This window comes from Eptatretus burgeri, chromosome 8 (genome assembly GCF_056783735.1).
Source record: "Eptatretus burgeri isolate ZD-2024b chromosome 8, Ebu_testis_v1, whole genome shotgun sequence".
Classification (NCBI taxonomy): Eukaryota; Metazoa; Chordata; class Myxini; order Myxiniformes; family Myxinidae; genus Eptatretus; species Eptatretus burgeri.
Window position 1 is genome coordinate 74,422,951 of NC_140968.1, and position 18,243 is coordinate 74,441,193.

Sequence of the window (18,243 nt, forward strand, 5' to 3'; positions counted from 1 at the left end):
TCCGGTATCGAACTGTGGTATTGCAATTGAAACTTGAACGTGCGCCAAGTGGCTTTATCGCACAATGCACAAATCGTTTTAAAAGCGGAATGCGAAAAAAAAAAAAAACTTTTAAAAGCGAAATGTTCAATTTTCCTTTGTATTTATCTGTGCCGAAGTGGTGGGTCCTATAATTGAAGAACAAAAAGGGGAAACGTCATAGAAAATAAAATTTCACATTTTCAGCAAGCCAGCAACCGCCTGTTTCACCACAGAACAAAATGTGGCCAACAATGCACGCAAGTGCCCCTGAACATTGTTAAGGTCAATCGACATGCAGTATTCACTGACAGTGCAAATATTGTAGAGCGCTCGCCAAGTGGCTTAAGCACTCCAACAAAACGGTTGATAAGAGACAGCTCGCTTGGCACGCGATTAGCAATCGCCGAACCGTCATGTTAAGCATACACCTCCCGGACTCCGGAGACGCCCAAAATGTCAAATATGTTCGAATTGGACAAATGAACACTTTTTTAGGAGTTGGAACTGCTTGTAAGTTCAATTCTGGAGCTTACATTTTGTATTTCTGCTTAGTTTAAGAGATTCTCGAGGTTATTGCATGTGCGAAAATGAAATAAAGCAGCGAACGCTGATGTCTCCGGACGTTTATAAGCATTGCAATGTATGCAGCGATTCTTAGCTATGATGAACATACATTCGATAATATGAGTGAAGAAAGTGAAAAAAAGAAACTAAATCGTTGCGGCCTGTTCCATGTCAAGGCATGGTTGAGCAGGCCAAAAAAACATGGTGGCTTCAGATCCCAGCGAAGTTACCTAGGATACACTTTAAGACCCCAAAGAGCGAGGTGGCCGAGGAAGCACCTGATAAAGGATATAATTATATAAGGCCATTAATTATCTTCAAAAGGGATGTTTTCATTAATCCAAACACCCAATTTTCACTCTCGCACTTCCTTGGAGTTTTCTTAGTAAGCATACAAAGTTTCAGGCTACTAGATTTCATGGTTTTGGAGTTATGGAGGAGACACACACTGACACACTGCCTTTTATTAGTGTAGATGCTCTTTTTGTTTCCAAAACCGAAGCTCATCGAACTTTGAAGCGACAGAAGGCAAAAATGCAGTATACTGACAGTGGGCAGTGGAGCCATGGGTGGATGCAACAAATGGAGGATTGAACGAATGGGGAAAGGGGAGAGAGAATGGTGGGGGCTAAGGGGGTGTAATTGGGGGGTGGTGGGGGGGGGGGAGAGAAAACCTAGTAACCCAGAAAATATAATGAATAGGGATGCAGTATGTTGTGAGATTGCAGCGTACCACCAGCTTGAATATGAATGGGAGTGATGTTAACTGACTTCCAGTGAAACGTGAGGGAGCCAAGGAAGGACAGGCTGAATAGCACACATGGAGGAGAAGCAAGAGCGGCAGAGCAAGATTTGAGAATAGGGGCACTGATGCCATCTGAGCCTGTCAAATTCTATCTCCTGATGGTTTCCAGAAAAATGTTTTTTAAACTATATATATTTCGAACTTTAAAAGAACCATTATAAAGGACATGGAGACAACATACGACTGTATTAGCATGACTGAAAATCAGAAGTATAAAAACAAATTAAGGGTTATTTTATTATTTATTATATGATGGCCTTCTTTCCCTGATATGCTTTGTGCCACGTGCAGGCTGTAACTCAGGCATGGCCTTTCTTTGGCTGCTACTTGGAGGGCCTTTTCAAAGATACCATTGAGCCGGCCATACGGGGAGCAAACGACTACCTAAAGACTCTGAGCTTCACGAAGCTTAACTTTGGGGAAAAGGTGCCATATTGCTTGCTTTTTCAAAAATCCCCCTCCCCCCACCCCATGTCTTACTTTCATGAATGGTGGTAAACATACAGATGAACATGAACATTTTCCACTTAGCTTGAGATTACATACTGTGGCTGCATGCCCAGCTTTTTGACGCTTTGGAATGCATTATGGTGTGTGATTGTTGGGATTTGTACAGATTTTAAGAAAGGAAAAGGTTCTGAAACTACTTGAAAAGGCTGCATCACCACACCCTGCTTTATGTCCGCTGCAGCACTTCACTAGAAAACCACAGGATGCAACATTACTCAGAAGGAAATGCCAAGCTGGTTGATTGGTTAAAAAAAAACAAAAAAAAACACGATACATACTGTACAATAATACAATCTGCAGTGGATTATGGTTCTCTTTATGCCGGTTAATGGTTTGTTTGTGTAAACCAAAATTTCGAGTTGTCACCAAGTAATTTGAAAGGGTTAGTTTTTTTGAAGTTTTTTTTTTAATTACCTCTGCCACCGAAGGTGGAGGAGGTTGTTTTCACCCCTGTTTGTCTGTTTGTTTGTCTGTGAGCAGAATATCTCAAAAAAGTTATGGACAGATTTGGTCAAAACTTGGTGGCCAGGTTGGCTGTATGACAAAGATGAATTGATTCGAATTTGGTGAAGATCAGGTCAGGTCAGGTATGGGAGCATGTGCCAGAACAGCGCGTCGCTGCGTCCACTTTCCGCCGGTACTCCAGGGGCCTCCGTCTGGCCATCCCCCAGGCAGATGCCAGGCCCATCCCCATCTCCTTGAGATGATGGTCAACCTGCTGCAACCATGAGGCACGTGGTCGGCCCACTGGCCTCCTCCACTCATGAGACTCCCTCGCTGAGAGAATCTGGTGAGCAGGATCAGCGTCAGGAAAACGAGCCACATGTCCATACAGCCGCAGCTGACGCTCACGGACTATGCAGGTAACAAATCTCATCCGAGTCTCTCTCAGCAACCGCTCGTTGGACACAAAATCCGACCAGCGATAGCCAAGGATTCTCCGAAGAGACCTGGTACCAAAGGAATTAAGTCTCCGTCTCAGATCCTTGGTCAAAGTCCAAGTCTCGCACCCATAGAGCAAGACTGGAAGTACCAAGGACCTGAAGACTCGGACTTTCGTCCTCCCGCACAGGTACCGGCAGCGCCACACCCCATGATCCAGTGAATCCATGACTCCCAGGCCCGACCCAGACGTCTTCATTGACCTCCGGCTCACAACCTGCGGAGACATGAATATCACTGCCAAGGTAAGTGAATCTATCCACGACCTCAACATCCTCACCACAAACAGACACAGACAGGACAGCAGCATCCAAGATGTCACCGAAAGCCTGGATCTTTGTTTTGACCCAAGAAATCCGTAATCCCAACGGCTCCGACTCCTCATTCAGCACCTCGAGGGCCCCCAAGAGGATGTCTAAAGTCTCCGCAAAGATGACTGCATCATCTGCAAAATCAAGGTCCGAGATCTTGACATTGCCAAACGATGCACCGCAACTTGATCTCTCCGACATCCTCCCAAAAATCCAGTCCATACAAGTGCTGAAAAGTGTGGGGGCAAGTACACATCCCTGACGAACTCCAGTAACAACTGGAAATAAGTCAGAGGTGGTACCACCACACTTCACAGCACTCTCAGTACCAGAGTAGAGTTCAGACATCAGATCGATCAGTTTCGGTGGCACCCCACGAAGACCAAGAATCCTCCAGAGGACATCCCTATTCACTGAATCGAACGCTTTACAGAGATCAACATAGGCTGCAAGCAGCCCCTGCCGAAACTCTCGTCTGCGTTCAGTGAGGACACGAAGAGCAAGGATACGGTCAATCGTTGACCTGTTTGGTGTAAAGCCTGACTGCTCTGGACGCTGGTGCTCAAGCAGATGGTGGCGAACCCTATCAAGAATTATCCGAGCAAAGACCTTGCCCGGCACTGAGAGCAGCGTCACCCCTCGGTAGTTGTTGCAGTCTTGGCGATCACCCTTCCGTTTCCAGAGAGGGACAACAAGGCCCCTCTTCCAGTCAGTTGGGATGATGCCTGTGTTCCAGGCAGAGCACAAAACTGCATGCAACGACGCGAGTGCAGCATTTCCACCAGCCTTGAGAAGTTCAGCATGGATGACACAGATCCCTGGAGCTTTGCCCCGTTTCAACTGGTTCACCGCAGCCCGTGTTTCCACAAGCGATGGTGGACCACAGTTGATTCGAGGGTCAGCAACAGGGATTGTAACACCCTTGACGTCCAACTCGACAGCTGGGGGATCAGCCTGGTACAACCGCTCAAAGTAACCGGCCCAGCGAGCCTTCACTTCAGACTCCTCTGTCAAGAGCCTACCACTCTCTGCTCGAACTGCAGTGCTCCGAGGGATGGGCTTGGATGAACGTAATGCGCGAATTCCCCTGTAAGCGGGACGAGAATCACCTGTCCACAGGTGATGCTCTACCTCCTCACAGATTCCTCGCACATAGGCCTCCTTGTCCACCCTCAGTGCACGTACAGTTTTACGCCTCAGCTCCCTGAACAGCTCAGCTCTGCCATTCAGCCTGGCCCTGCGACTCTGGTCAATGGTATCCAGTGTCCCTTGAGAGACAAAATTCTTCTTTGCCCTGCGGTGAACTCCAAGGCATCCACCGGCAACATCAAGGACGGTGGTCTTGAAGGTGCTCCACAACTCTTCAGGACCCCCAAAGCACCCAGACCCCCAAGTGTCCACTCAGCCTGTTCGCAAACTCCTCAGCTACTCTCTCATCCCTGAGCTTGGCAACATCCAGCCTAGGCTGGGATGGTACCATTCTCCAGGATTTAAGGTGCAGCTTTAGAGTTGCTACAACAAGCCTGTGGTCAGTATTGAGGAACTGAGCACTCCGGTAGACCCTGCAGTTCTGGATCATCCTCCAACGACCGTCAATGAGGACATGGTCAATCTCCTTTGCCACACCGCCAGCGTTGGAATACCAAGTCCAGCGATGAGCTTGCGGGCGCTGAAACCATGAACCAGCCACCCTAAGTCCATGACTTCTTGCAAAGTCAAGGAACTTAGTGCTATTCTGGTTCATAGTTCCTGACCCATGGGGACCAACACACACCTCATAACCATCCCTATCAGTTCCAGTCGATGCATTGAAATCCCCCAAGACTAGAAGTGTATCTCGTCTGGGGCACTGATCAACCACAGACTCGAGTGTGGCGTAGAATGCATCCTTCACGGTAAGATCACTCGCCTCAGTCGGAGCATAAATAGAGACCAGGGAAATGACACCTAAGGAGTGACGAATCCTTAATCTCATAATACGCTCGTTGACCGGTGTTACCTCAATTATCATTGGGGTCAGCTTATTGGACACAGCTACAGCAACTCCTTGGGTATGGTAACCATCAGAGCGACCAGACCAATAGTAGGTGTAACCACCCACCATTATCTCGCCGCAATCCGGTCTCCGAACCTCAGAGAGAGCTGCAATCCCGATGTCCAAACGCTTGAGCTCAGATGATAACAGAGACAGGTGATCATCCTCTCTTAGGGATAGGACATTCCAGGCACCCACCCGAAGGGACCGCCTCAGGTTAACCCAAGGAGACCGCCGTCTGGTGGACGACACCTCAGCACCACTCCGACACACTCTCCCGCAATCTGACCCAAGGATGTTACCCCGTGGTTTCCCTCCTATCAAAGATTGGGGGTCCCGAAGGCTTTGCCCCAATCCCATCATCCGGTGAGCTGCCCTGCGAAGGGAAGCTGCACAGGAGGTACTCCCACGGAGTGGGTTTTCAGATTTTTTTGCGTTTTTGCGTTTTGCGGAATGAAGCGTTTTACGGTGGCTGGAGTGCAAATCCTGCCACCAACCTCCAAATAAGAAGTAACCCAACTGCAGGAGGACGTCCGCAGACACAGTTGGGCACTAGATATGGATGGCCGTTGGCTCACAAGGAGCTCCTCCGCCCTTTGACAGGTTTTGTTTTTAATCCTGCTGGGTGTCCATATCCAAACACCCTCCTCACCAGAAAACCTGGTGGGGGAGAAGATCCAGATCCAAATACTAGCATTTTTACAACGGATTCTTCACCATTGAGAGATTGGGCCAAAAAAGAAGATAACGAGCACGATATTTCAAAAAGGTGCGGACGAGTTGTGACGAAACTTGGTGGATGAGTCGGGTAGGTGACAAGAACGAGCCGATTACAATTTGGTTCATGTCCAGATCCAGATCTGGCCTATTGGTGGGATAAAAAATGTCGACTGTTTAGCTTGGCAGAGGTATGTTCTCCACCGTGTTCCGTTCTAATTTTGAATGTACTCAATATGACAGATGAAAAGTTTGGTGTTGCCATTTAACCCTGCTTAATGTTTTTAACAATTTTTAATCTTACTTAATGTTTCTTCTGTCTCAGATGTTGTATTTTTTTTAATGCACCTATTATTTATTTTAGCCTCCAAGAATCAATGGTGTTAAAGCTTACAGGGAGAATGTGGACAAGAGGCAAATTATCTTGGATCTCCACATCAGGTACTGATTTTGGTGCAAGTATTTGTAAACAACACACAAGTTCCAAGTGTAAAATTCAATTTTCTGGTATTTTGTTTGTATTGTTTTTAATAAAAAATAATAATAATTAATTGCTTGTGATATATAATCTCCCTCGTGTTTCATGAAGAAATTTTCAGGGTATTTTTCGCCACTTTTTTCTTCATTCCTAATTTTATCTTCCTCTTGTTACCGCTTCCTTTCTTTTCCTTATGTGCAGGAAATCTATGCTGATTCTTTGCAACCAAATGAAATGCCACCTCATGGCTTGTAATGTTAAACTTTGGACGTCAATTGTCTATTTAACTTTTGCAGTGTACTCTTGTTCAGTTAAGTGGTTTACAGAATTAGTCTATTCCTCTTAACGGATATCTTAAGGCATTGTGGGACAAAGACATATCGTTTCTTCTAATCCTTCTTATTCACGATGGACACTGTGGTATCTTTAATGTCTACCAACTAATTCTGGCAACTTGGAGGCAATTTAACATCCATCCAAGGGACGACGCACACATCGATTCCTTACCCTTGCCTGCGAGACACCAGGGCGACAGTTTGTAGCTGGGCTGAGAATCAAACCCAGGCTAGACAGCTCAGAAGTGAGTGTACATACTCGTGGGACATCCTGCCAGCCCGACATATTAAATTACCAGACTGTGTAGTTGATTTCCTTAATTCCAAGTACACCACACTTCATGCCGTTGGCACCCGTTCACGCGAGTTTGGCTTCATGCTCTGAAACTGAGTTTGGAAAATGTGAAGATGCATGACTAAAATGTCTTGCTCAATTCAAGGTTTGTTTCATAATATGAAGTTAAATTGAAGCTCATGAGTTCATTGAGAATCTTAATTCTGTGAGGTTGAAATTTAACTTTTGGATCTATTTTAGTTGATCACTCAAACAAAACAAATTAAAGGGACGCCAGTCCTTGAGATCATAAAGAAAAGACAGCACTATAAAGAGTTTGCAATCGTCATGACAGTTGTTGAAAGGAGGTTATCCTGGCATGTTTTTCTAAATTGTTACAAGTATGGTGGTGCTGTGTTTAAAAATAGATACAAAGAAACTTCCCTTTTTCATAAAGATTGCTTTTTCACTTTTCATTGTTTTGATTCATGTTTTTCTTCGGTTTGATGAGTTGTCAAAATGATAATTTCAATTACGGGTTGTATGTCACCATAATTTTCTAAATATGGGCTGAAAGTAATATGTTGCGGTAATTAAATAAACAGGCAAGAAGCAACATTGTGTGTGTCTTAAAGGATGATGTCTTAAAGAATAGTTTGCCTGTTCTGCTATTTGTTCACTGGACTTGGGTGCTTGAGATTCATCGACACTGGAAGCCATAAATGGATAAAATGTAGACAGAAGTTTGGGAGAGGGGGTCATTATTGGAAAGTTTGAGCTAAAATTCCACAGTGCACAGAATTTATGTTTTTTTTTAGACGGAGTAATGAAGATGGGGTGCGGGTAATAGGGAAGACAGCACATTATAATCACATGGAAGCCTGATGTTGGCTTGGTGGTGAGGGTGGCTGTCTTGGGATCCTCGGATCCTGAGTTTGAGCCCTGTTGGTTGCTGAATTAACACCAGGTGGGGTTGACTCAGCCTGTCGTCCTCTTGAGGTCGGCGAAATGAGTACCGGTGTACTGGTAAAAGGGGTGCAGCATCAATGGCACAGCTGTGCTCCAAGAAATGGTTGGAGTGGCAACCCGTTCAGATTGTGCCAAATAGCCAAGGAAAAAATGCTTCGGCAGTTCCAATGCTCAGCTCAAGAGTATGGGTCCACAATAATAATCCTATGGAAAGCCCATATCCTTCAGTATGCATGCCCTTTCACTGTGGTCTGCATGTGTTTTAAAAATAGAATAAGTGGGTTGAGTTACTGCTCTCCACACAATGCCATCACGTCTTGTTTAGTCTTGATCCAACCTCCTTTTTGAAAATTTCACTCATTCTCCAGTTCCACAACAACGTGGCATGCTCCAATTTTGATTGTCCTCGTCACTTCTTTGCCTCTCCACTCAAGTGAGGCAGCGTCTCATCGATGGAACCCTGATTTTTTGTAAATGAAAGATCATCAGTACAACCAATCGGAAGGACAGTCGCTTGTTTTCCTTTGTCCCGACACATTATTTCAAAATGGTGTAAATATTGTGTATAGATGTATATTATTGGCCATTGAGCAAGACATAATTGTTGTTGTTGTTGTGGTTGTTGCTGCTGTTTGTCTTTCTATCAGAGTTTTACCGAAGAGGCAAAAACTCTTCTGCTTTTGTTGATCGTAGAGGGGTCACGTTTAGACTGTTGTAGGCAGGACTCTGTGTTCCAATTCAATTTTATGGTGTCATGCCAAGTTGGCAGAATTGTGGGACTCATCACATGCTATGTGCAAGGACATGGACCACATGATGCTTTGGTATGGTGGTTACTCTATCTTGTCAACAAGCAATTGTCACTTGTGTTTGCATTTCCCTCTAATACATGAGGTATTTATTGAACTCTGCTATTTTGCAGCTAAATGTTCCCAATCAACTTATTTGCCGAGCAATTAAAGTCTTGTTGTTTTTATTAGTATTATTATTATCATTTTTATTGTTATTATTATTATTATTATAACAGGAGAGATTTTGGCTCAACAAAAGTGATTAAACTCCATCTTCTGAAAAGGAAGTGTGTACATTTAACTGATTGGTTTTTGTTGAGTATTGGGTAACAAACTCAGTTTGTACTCTGCTCAAGTGTTTTTACACATGCAGTTAAACACTGCAACGAATATATATATATATATATATATATATATATATATATATATATATATATATATATATATATATATATATATATATATATATATATACATATATACACACTCACTCTCATGCTCTTGGAGGTGCTTCAACTTTGCATCGATGAAGATGCAATGCAACAAAATGAATAGTAGGACAAGGGTGGAAGCAAAAAACAGCAGGGTTGAGGGACAAAATAGAGTCTTATAAGATAAGGGATATGAGGACTTCGTGAGGACAGAGGGGGTGGACAAGATGGATAAAGAAGCAAACGTTCAGGAAGGAAAAACTGGAAATTTGAAGAGATGAGCTTGGGGAGAGTAAATGGGGGTAGAAAAATATCATGATTTAGGATGGGGAATGATCTGAGATGGCTGTGATCAGCTGTAATGAAAACATGGAGGGAAGAATGATATTGAAGAGAATATGGAAGTTTATTCCACAGGTGACAAAAAAAGAGGAACAAATGAGTGGAGGTGAGCAGTGATTCTGGATTTATGCAATTTTACCAGAAGAGGGTTGATGCAGAAAACTGGGGGCAGGGGGGGACAAAGCACGGAAAGAGAGCACAGAATGTAAGATCAGAAAGGAGGCAGTAGAAGACAGAGACCACCAACCTGTCTGCGATGGTGAAGCGATAAGCCCATAGACTCAGGTTCATCACGCGAAGATTCCAATAATCTTGAATGCCTTGGTCTCCACAGCGTCAAGCTGAGCAAGATGTGAAGCAAGGGAGGTAGCCCAGAGGAACAGCACCAAGCAGTGGATGAAGGCCATGTGGATGTCTAGGAGTTCAGGCATACCAAGAAAAGACTTTGCACGATGGAAGATGCCCTTTCGGCCAGTGGCTTTGGAGGTCAACTTCGTAATGTAGTTTGCCCAAGAAAGATCATGGCTGATAGTGTGGCCCAAGAGTTGGAGAGATTAAACTTCTTCAAGAGGATTGTTAAGAAGGTAGATAGGAGGGTTTTCCAGATGGTCCTTTCGGAGAGAGATGGTAGTGAGTGTGAGATTTGTTTGGATTGAAAGTCACGTTCCAAGTGTTTGACCAGCTCGTCATTCCAGAAAGGTCTGCAGAGGAGGAAGTGGCTACTGCCTGCCTATCTGAAGGATGGGGGATGTTATGGCAGAGGGTGGAGTCATGAGCGAAGAAGATAAAGAGGAGATCATTGATGAAGATCAGCAATAGGACTGGTCCCAGAACACTGCCATGTGGCACTCCAGCCTTGACAGGGAGAGGAGATGGAGGATGTCAGTAAGCTGAAAACTAACTAAAGAAAAGTAACATATTTGTAAAGTAAAGCTATTTATAAGGTTGGGCTAATTGTCTTTACCTTTTATAGCTTTGGCCTTAATAGCTGAACTTTCTTCCTCCCATTTATCAAGTTGTTGCCTTGAAATTGACCTAATTATAGTGGGCGTTTCAATCCTAAATGAGTTATGTAGTCCAACTTTACCCGAGATCAGATCTTTGAACAGAATTTAAAGTGGTTTATCTATATTATATTGCGGGTGGAAGGGGTTATGGGGGACCTTTCCCAGTTGGAGGGCCTGGCCATAACAGCTATTGTTAAAATTGCTGTGTGCCGGATATACGTATGCCTAGTTATCTGTTAGTAATTTAAATAGTACATATGCAGGTAAGTAATGGAACTAAACATGCTGATTCTTCATACTAACTAAAGAAAAGTAACATAGGAAACCATATTCATTTAAATAACACCAATTGTAATTTTAAGGTAACTTACCTAATGTGGCTTCTGAGATTGCTTCCTTTTGATGAGTGTCCATGGTGTGGGAAAAACTTGTTGTGATGATAGATACTTTGAATACTGCATGAAATATCACCGCGTGGGCACCGGATTGAAACATGTCGCGGGCCAAACATGACCTGCGAGCCGGACGCTCCCAACGCCTATTCTATAGCATTTCACCTGATAGTGCTCAGTGTTAGGAGAAAAACAATCATGCCAATTGAAGTGTGAAAAACCTACACATTGTGTCATGAAAATGACAGTTTTGGAACCCCCCCCATACCCCACCCCCTAATTTCCCCAAAAGTCTGATTCAATCCCCATCACTCATGTTATTCTTGTCTTTTCTCATTCTTCTTGACCTTTTCTCTCCTCCAATCACCTAATGAACCTTTTCCCACTTGACAGCAACGGAATAAAAACATTGTTACGTAATTAAAAGGCTTTAGAGTTTCGATTAAGGATTGTCAATACAGCATTCCTGTTTTCCTGTGCCCAGGTGCCACTCACTGCATGTTTCACAACGTTGTAAAACTGGTTTTTCACAAGGAAAATATGTTGACGACCATTATCACTGTTTCTACAGCTATGTGGGTGACTGTGAAATAGATGTGGAAATTCCAAAGTACTTCTGCAAGGCTGGGGCAAAGAATGTGCAGGTACATCTCTGTTGTGTGGGGTGGGGGGGTCTCAGTCAGGTGCTTGGTGAAACTTGTTTATCATGACTGCCAAGCCGTGTGGCTGTTAGACTACAAAATGGCCATGCCTTTGGCACCTGTTAAATGTCTGTCCGCTCCCACTTGCTTCATATCAGCCGAGGAAAGAAGGAGATTTCAAATCTACAATGGTTCGCTTTGAAAAACCCTTTGGCCGTCCCTTTACCATATGAAGTACCTTTTTTTTAAATGGTGAGAACTTCAGTTCATGATAAATTTGTCTTCATGTTATCTATCTCCAACTTCGTCCACCAGTCTTTGGGTTAACTATAGTATAAAAGATTTTTTTCTTTGCAGCATATCGGGAACCTACAAAGGCAAGACATGGCTGCTTCTGCAGAAATTTACATTAATTCATGATACCCCCCCCCCAACCCCCTCACTCCCCCATAAAGATGTAAAGTGATAAATTTGATAATTACCAGCTTTAGTAAGTGTCAGTTTTTTGAAAAACTTGATTTCGCTTTTTCATGTGATGCTCACTGTGTGTATACTGTACTTTGTAGCTCCACGGGACTCTGCGTGTTGTCCTTGAGCCACTGATCAGCCAGATGCCACTGTTTGGTGCTCTCACGTTCTTTTTTATTAGACGACCGGTAAGTGCTTGTGTGCATGTTGGGAGTGAGGGGTGTAAATTGAGAAAAGCAAGTCAAGATGAGGATATGGAGTAAAATTTAAGGAAGGAAGGAGAGGGAAGAAAATTGCACGAATAATGGTTCTTGAGGAGGTTAGTGCAATGATCCCCATATGCGTCTATGGTATATTTGAATGATTAAGTTCTGGATATTTTGCATGAATACTGTTTAAGGCGCAGGTAATTGAGTGCGGCTGAAGGAGATCGTGCTCATATTTTGATAAGTGCTCTTGAAATATATCCAGCAGATGCAGACTGCACAAAATGTGCAGCTCCTGATTCCTTTCAAGAGGACGGTGTTTGGCATATCATGACATTTATAAACGGCACAAAAATTACAAAGGTGGTTTATTCAGGGTGGCCCATGAAATGATGGTTTAATTTTCTTGAATTTTTTTGAATTTTTTGATGTGAAACTTTTGATTACTGTGTGATTTCTGTCACATTTTGAGACTGATACTAACGTGGAAGAACTTGGTCTATCTATTTCTTTGCACTGACTTCGTCACATGATTATATTCTATGTGGATATTTGAAGAGTCATGACTCGGTAATTCCCTCAAACTGGAGCTGAGGGTGAGAGCTGTGCAGTTGTTCAATCCCATCAATAAGGACTTGTGTCTGGGTGTACTCGATAATTTTGTCCGTCGGTTGAAAGACGCGGGCATCGGCAAAACGATGGTCACGATGAACATGTTGTTCATGCAAAATATACTGAATGTCCACAAAGGATTGTTCATAATTGATGAATAAAGCGTTGCTTTATACACATTAAAACTTTTCTTATCTGCGGCCACCGTGTATTGGAAAAAGACCGACATTGAGATTTTGAATGTGGCGCATGCTGGACCGACGTTGATAAATTTGTCGGTTTCCATGTTCGGACATTGGTGGTGTTGATAAGGTAGATGTACCGGTATGTTAAATGTGTTGTACAATGTTAATCAGTCGCTTCATAAGTTTCAAACAGGCATAACTGATAGGTTCCAGGATGCAAGATGTTGCTGTATGTGTGTGGCAGGATGGTTTTGGTTTTGTTTCAAATCTATGTTAGCATATAAGACCCGTCGCATCACTGTTAGTTAGGGTTTAATCAAAAGATGGTATGTTGAACTTCACAGACGTATTGCATGTCAAATTGTGAGTCTTAAGAATATCTAAAATTAAGTGAAGCGCCGGAAAAAAATGATCTGCCACCAAAGGTGGATGGAGGTTATGTTTTCACCCCTGTCTGTTTGTCTGTTTGTCTGTGAGCAGGATATATCAAATATGGACGGATTCAGACGAAATTGTGGTGTGCAGGTTGAGTGGGTGACTGGGATGAATTGATTATATTTTGGTGAAGATCCGGATCCGGATGCTATCAATTTATAGTAATTCTTCATCATTGTGAGATCGGGCTAAAATGATGTACAACATGATATCTCAAAAAGTTGTGGATGTATTATGACAGAACTTGGTGGATGAGTTGCATAGGTGACAAAAACAAGCCAATTAGATTTTGGTTTTGGTTCAGATTCAGATTTTGGTTCAGATTCAGACAGATCCGAGGTCCGGATGCAAATCCGGCCTATCGGTGGGATACAAAACGTAAACTGTTCAGCCTGGCGGAAGGATGCGCTCCACCGAGTGCCGTTACAGTCATCGTCGTTGCTGCTGCTGTTGTGGTGAATGTGGTTGTTGTTTGTGTGCTCCTTCTGTGTTCATCGCGCTTTATTCTAAAAGGTTCCTGCTGTCGTAGAATAATAGAAATGGTGTCGTTGGAACAACTACATTAATATCTAAGTCATGTTAAAAGGCATTTTTGTGGTTAAACGAACACAACATTTTACAACGTTGAAATTTTTGTTTCAAGTAAATCGATGATTAACTTTTCCAACAGTACCATTTTTTTTATTGCTCTACAACAGCAGGAACCCATTAGAATAAATCATGACATGGATGGACACAGCTCCTTTTAGCATTCGTGGATGGGTTCAGGAAGGCACCTCCAGCCACCTTTCAAATGTAAGGAACCTCCATAATGATATCATTTTGAATGAATGCAATCACCAATATGATTTCCATGAAGCCAGTAGCAGAATGGTTACATATTGCTGGGAGAACAACCTTCATTAACTCCCTGGAAATCCCTCGCATCTGTTGGTAGTGAGAGCTGTGCATTTGTTCGTTTTGGGGAACAGGGGGAGTAGTGCTTGGCTTTCCTCGACTTCATCTGCGTCTTTATCCTCCATGACATGAGAAGCGATTGATGTGATGTGCTTTAATTAACACAGCCATCACCATGTCACAACGCAAGACATAGAGTCAGATTTTAATATTCCCTCCCAGTTCTCCAACGAATGTTGAATCGTGGCTATACAGGTTGTGTATAAGTTGTAGACGGCGAGAGCTATGGTTATCAGTTTAGATATTTTGGAATATGAGTTTTCTTCATGTTGCATGGATGTGCACATTTGCAAGTCGGTTTTCTCCGTCTTTGTGTGCTCGATTTATAATCTCCTGTGCAACAGGCCTCCAAACCGTTTCGTGACTTGTCACGTCCAAAAAGCAGCAAATATGACTTTTGCAAATAATATTTGCCCATGGTGCATGAAGCACCAAATGCAAATTGTTGGAGCTATTTGAGTGTGCCATTTTGACACTGAAAATGCTGGATGTCGTGTGTAGCCTACGGTAAAAGTGCAGAAGCCACATGGGTAGACAGACTGCTCTTTTGTGATGCTGAACTAAAAATAGCCTTCCGACAATATTGCTACCTCGCATTGCCATCACCTTAATTTTTGATGTGTACAACCTTTGTTGGTAATGCATCATTATTGCTTTTTACTGCACTTGTTGTCTAAGAGTTTTTGCAGTACATGAATGCACTTTGGATCGTGCCAACCATGACCGATGTTTACTTTCCCTGCAGCTGCTACACATAAACTGGACTGGTTTGACCAACTTGCTGGACATCCCAGGCCTCAGGTAATTGCTGTAATGTTGTTTATATTCAAGTGTGTTTGGTTTTTAGGATTATCTGGGGAGAGTAAACAAAGATGAGTTTGAATAAGGATTGAGGTGGGGGCGGGGGGCTTGTTTTTGAGCACCAAGCTTCTTGCCAAACTTATTCAGCGGTTGGAAAATGTGACGCAGCCATGCCGGCCTGGTCAAACGTATCACCTTGGTAAAAATCCTGACTCGGGTGGTAGAGGCCACTGCTCCAATGTGCCTATAGCTGGACTGCCGGTCATGAACGACGCATTAGTATTATTGACATACACTCATGGGCACACAGATTGAAAGGGCTATGCATGGATTTCCCAATAAATTCCAATTTGGACACACACGGGAGTGTGGAAATCATTTCTTTTCCCCATGTGGGGCCTCCATTAATCAAAACCAGACATTGGTGAATCATACCCTCCTACAAATGCAGAGTTGAATAATTCCAGAACATACCGAGTTTAACTGGATTTGCAATCCACAATCATCCCACGTGCAATGTCATTGAATAACTGAGAAGGTGACCTATATTCTTACAATTCATGGTGATTTAGAGTATTCATGATTGATCAAAACATTATTGCTTAACCCTTTGAACCTTGGGCACCTTGGATTGGACTTTCGGTTCCCCCACCCTGGGCTCCCTCAAGTATATGGAGATTTGACTAGCGGCTGGTAAAACGGCCGTTCAGGTTCAAAGGGTTAAATTTCATCATTATCTCTGACTTTGTTAAAAATGCTTTTGTTTTGGTTCTCGTGGGTAAAATATATGTGCTCTTTCTTATTTGACTTCTCGCATGGCCTGATAGGTAAGGGTTTTTGAGAAACACTTTGGTGTAAGCTACTATTATAATTGCTGAATGGCACTTTTTGTGCACGTTTGCAAATGTATGTTTTGTCTTACTAAATGGAGTGAAATATGTTCAAAAGTAACATGCAGTTAAATGTTCAGACTAAGTTGCGAGGTGGAGGGGCATCCAAGAATGCAATAGGCCAAATGTTCTGTTCCTGCATTTCAATTTCCTTGTTTCTTCCTGTATCCTGTTTTGGATGTAATGGGAGTGTGAGCTGTTCTCACCCCCCCCCCCTAAAAAAAGAAGAAATTCAAACTTTCCATGTATACACATTTTGTTATTGCATGGGGACATTGTATGGATATCAAAGCCATTGTATGGATTATTATGCAACATTTGTCCATTCTTCTTGCTCACATTGATCCTTCACTCTTTTGGGGTTGACTTTTAAAAGAGGATGAAGCTTTGAATAACAAATTCATATTTTACTTTTGAATATATATATATATATATATATATATATATATATATATATATATATATATATACATATACATATACTCACCGGGCGTCGTGGCGCACGCCTGTAATCCGGCTACTCGGAAGCTTGGGTTGGAGGATCGCTTGAGGATGGGGCTCTGCACTGGGCCGCGCTATGAGAGGGTGTAGAGCAGCCTGGAATCATGGCGAAACCCAGTTCTTATCCCTGTGTCGTAAGAGGCGACCAGGGTTGCGTCAGGAAGGGCATCCGGTGTAAAACCTGTGCCAAATCAGTATGCGGATCATAACGGATGATCCGCTGTGGTGACCCCTAACGGGGGCAGCCGAAAGACAAACAACAACATATATATATATATATATATATATATATATATATATATATATATATATATACTCATTAAGTTGTCAATGCAAAAGTGATGAGGTCCTTAGGTTTGAGTCCTGGGTTGTCAGAATCTTTTTCACACTATCCTCATGCAGGAATTTATTCCTGAATATTAAATACGAGCAAACACAACCCGTCGCTTCGCTGACGGGGACAATAAAGGGGAGGGGGGGAGAGGGAGAGAGAGAGGGGAGACAGGTGTAAGGTGAGAGGGGGTAGGGGAGGCAGAGAGGATGAAGACACACACACACACACACACACACACACACACACACACACACACACACACACTTGTGGATACTTCGAGACCTGGGAGGGACCGTGCACCTTCTGAAACCCGCATATGGAAACAACACACACACACACACACACACACACACACACACACACACACACACACACACACACACACACACACACACACACACACACACACACACACACACACACACACACACACACACACACACACACACACACTTCTGTTTCATTATGGCAATACAGTTTCTATAAGTAAACACGCATAAAATACATAAAAACGACAAACACAAATATTTACCTTCAAACAGAATTCTTTAAAAGAGGAATTCAAGTGGGAAATTAGCAAAATTCAATTGAAAAATATAACGAGGCCCAGAACACAAAATGTCGATCTATGCTCTTCACAACCACGTCGCAGCAAACACATGGTCAGGTGGACCTTGTCGTTTTTAGCTCGCCTATTCGATGAACAGAGAGCTCTAGCGATACCCCCGGCGTGAGCGTCAGCGTGAGTGTGAAAATGTTAAAGTTTTTGGTGCAAGTTATTTAGAAGCTTGCCATTCATTTAATATGTGTACTAGGATGCTGATATTTGGCATGGAGGTTCCTTTGGGGTATATTATTAACCTCCGCCATCGAAGATCGGAGGTTAGTTTTCACCCCTTTCTGTTTGTTTGTTTGTGAACAGTATTATGGAAAAACTCCTCGACAGATTTCGACGAAACTTGGTGGAGGGATTAGGTATGGTCCAAGGATCATGCCATTAGATTTTGGACTTAGTCCAAAATCCAATATGGCCGCCATGGCGGCCATTTTGAAAGAATATTTAATTATTTTTTTTGCATTTCTGCATGTTTTAAGTGATTTCCAACTCCCCCCCCCCAAAAAAAATTGTTAGAGAAAAAAAAATTTTTGCAACTTTTTTTTTCAACAAAATTTCGATTTTGTTTTTTTTTTTTTTGCATTTCTACATGTTATAAGTGATTTCCAACAAAAAACATGCCAAAATTATAATTGCAGCTGATTTTGGAACTTCAGGTGGATATACTCACGTA

At 42.9% G+C, this 18,243-nt stretch overlaps 1 protein-coding gene across 6 annotated transcripts in view; it reads left to right on the forward strand.

Annotated features, from left to right (window-relative positions):
* Positions 1-18,243, forward strand: part of ESYT2 (extended synaptotagmin 2) — a 100,869-nt gene that overhangs the window by 13,572 nt on the left and 69,054 nt on the right. For all 6 annotated transcript variants that reach the window (XM_085892614.1, XM_085892618.1, XM_085892619.1 and 3 more), the window contains 5 exons: positions 1,682-1,816; positions 6,270-6,346; positions 11,496-11,568; positions 12,132-12,221; positions 15,174-15,229. In XM_085892614.1, coding sequence (XP_085748740.1) covers positions 1,682-1,816; positions 6,270-6,346; positions 11,496-11,568; positions 12,132-12,221; positions 15,174-15,229 — 431 coding nt within the window. The remainder of the gene's footprint in view (positions 1-1,681; positions 1,817-6,269; positions 6,347-11,495; positions 11,569-12,131; positions 12,222-15,173; positions 15,230-18,243) is intronic.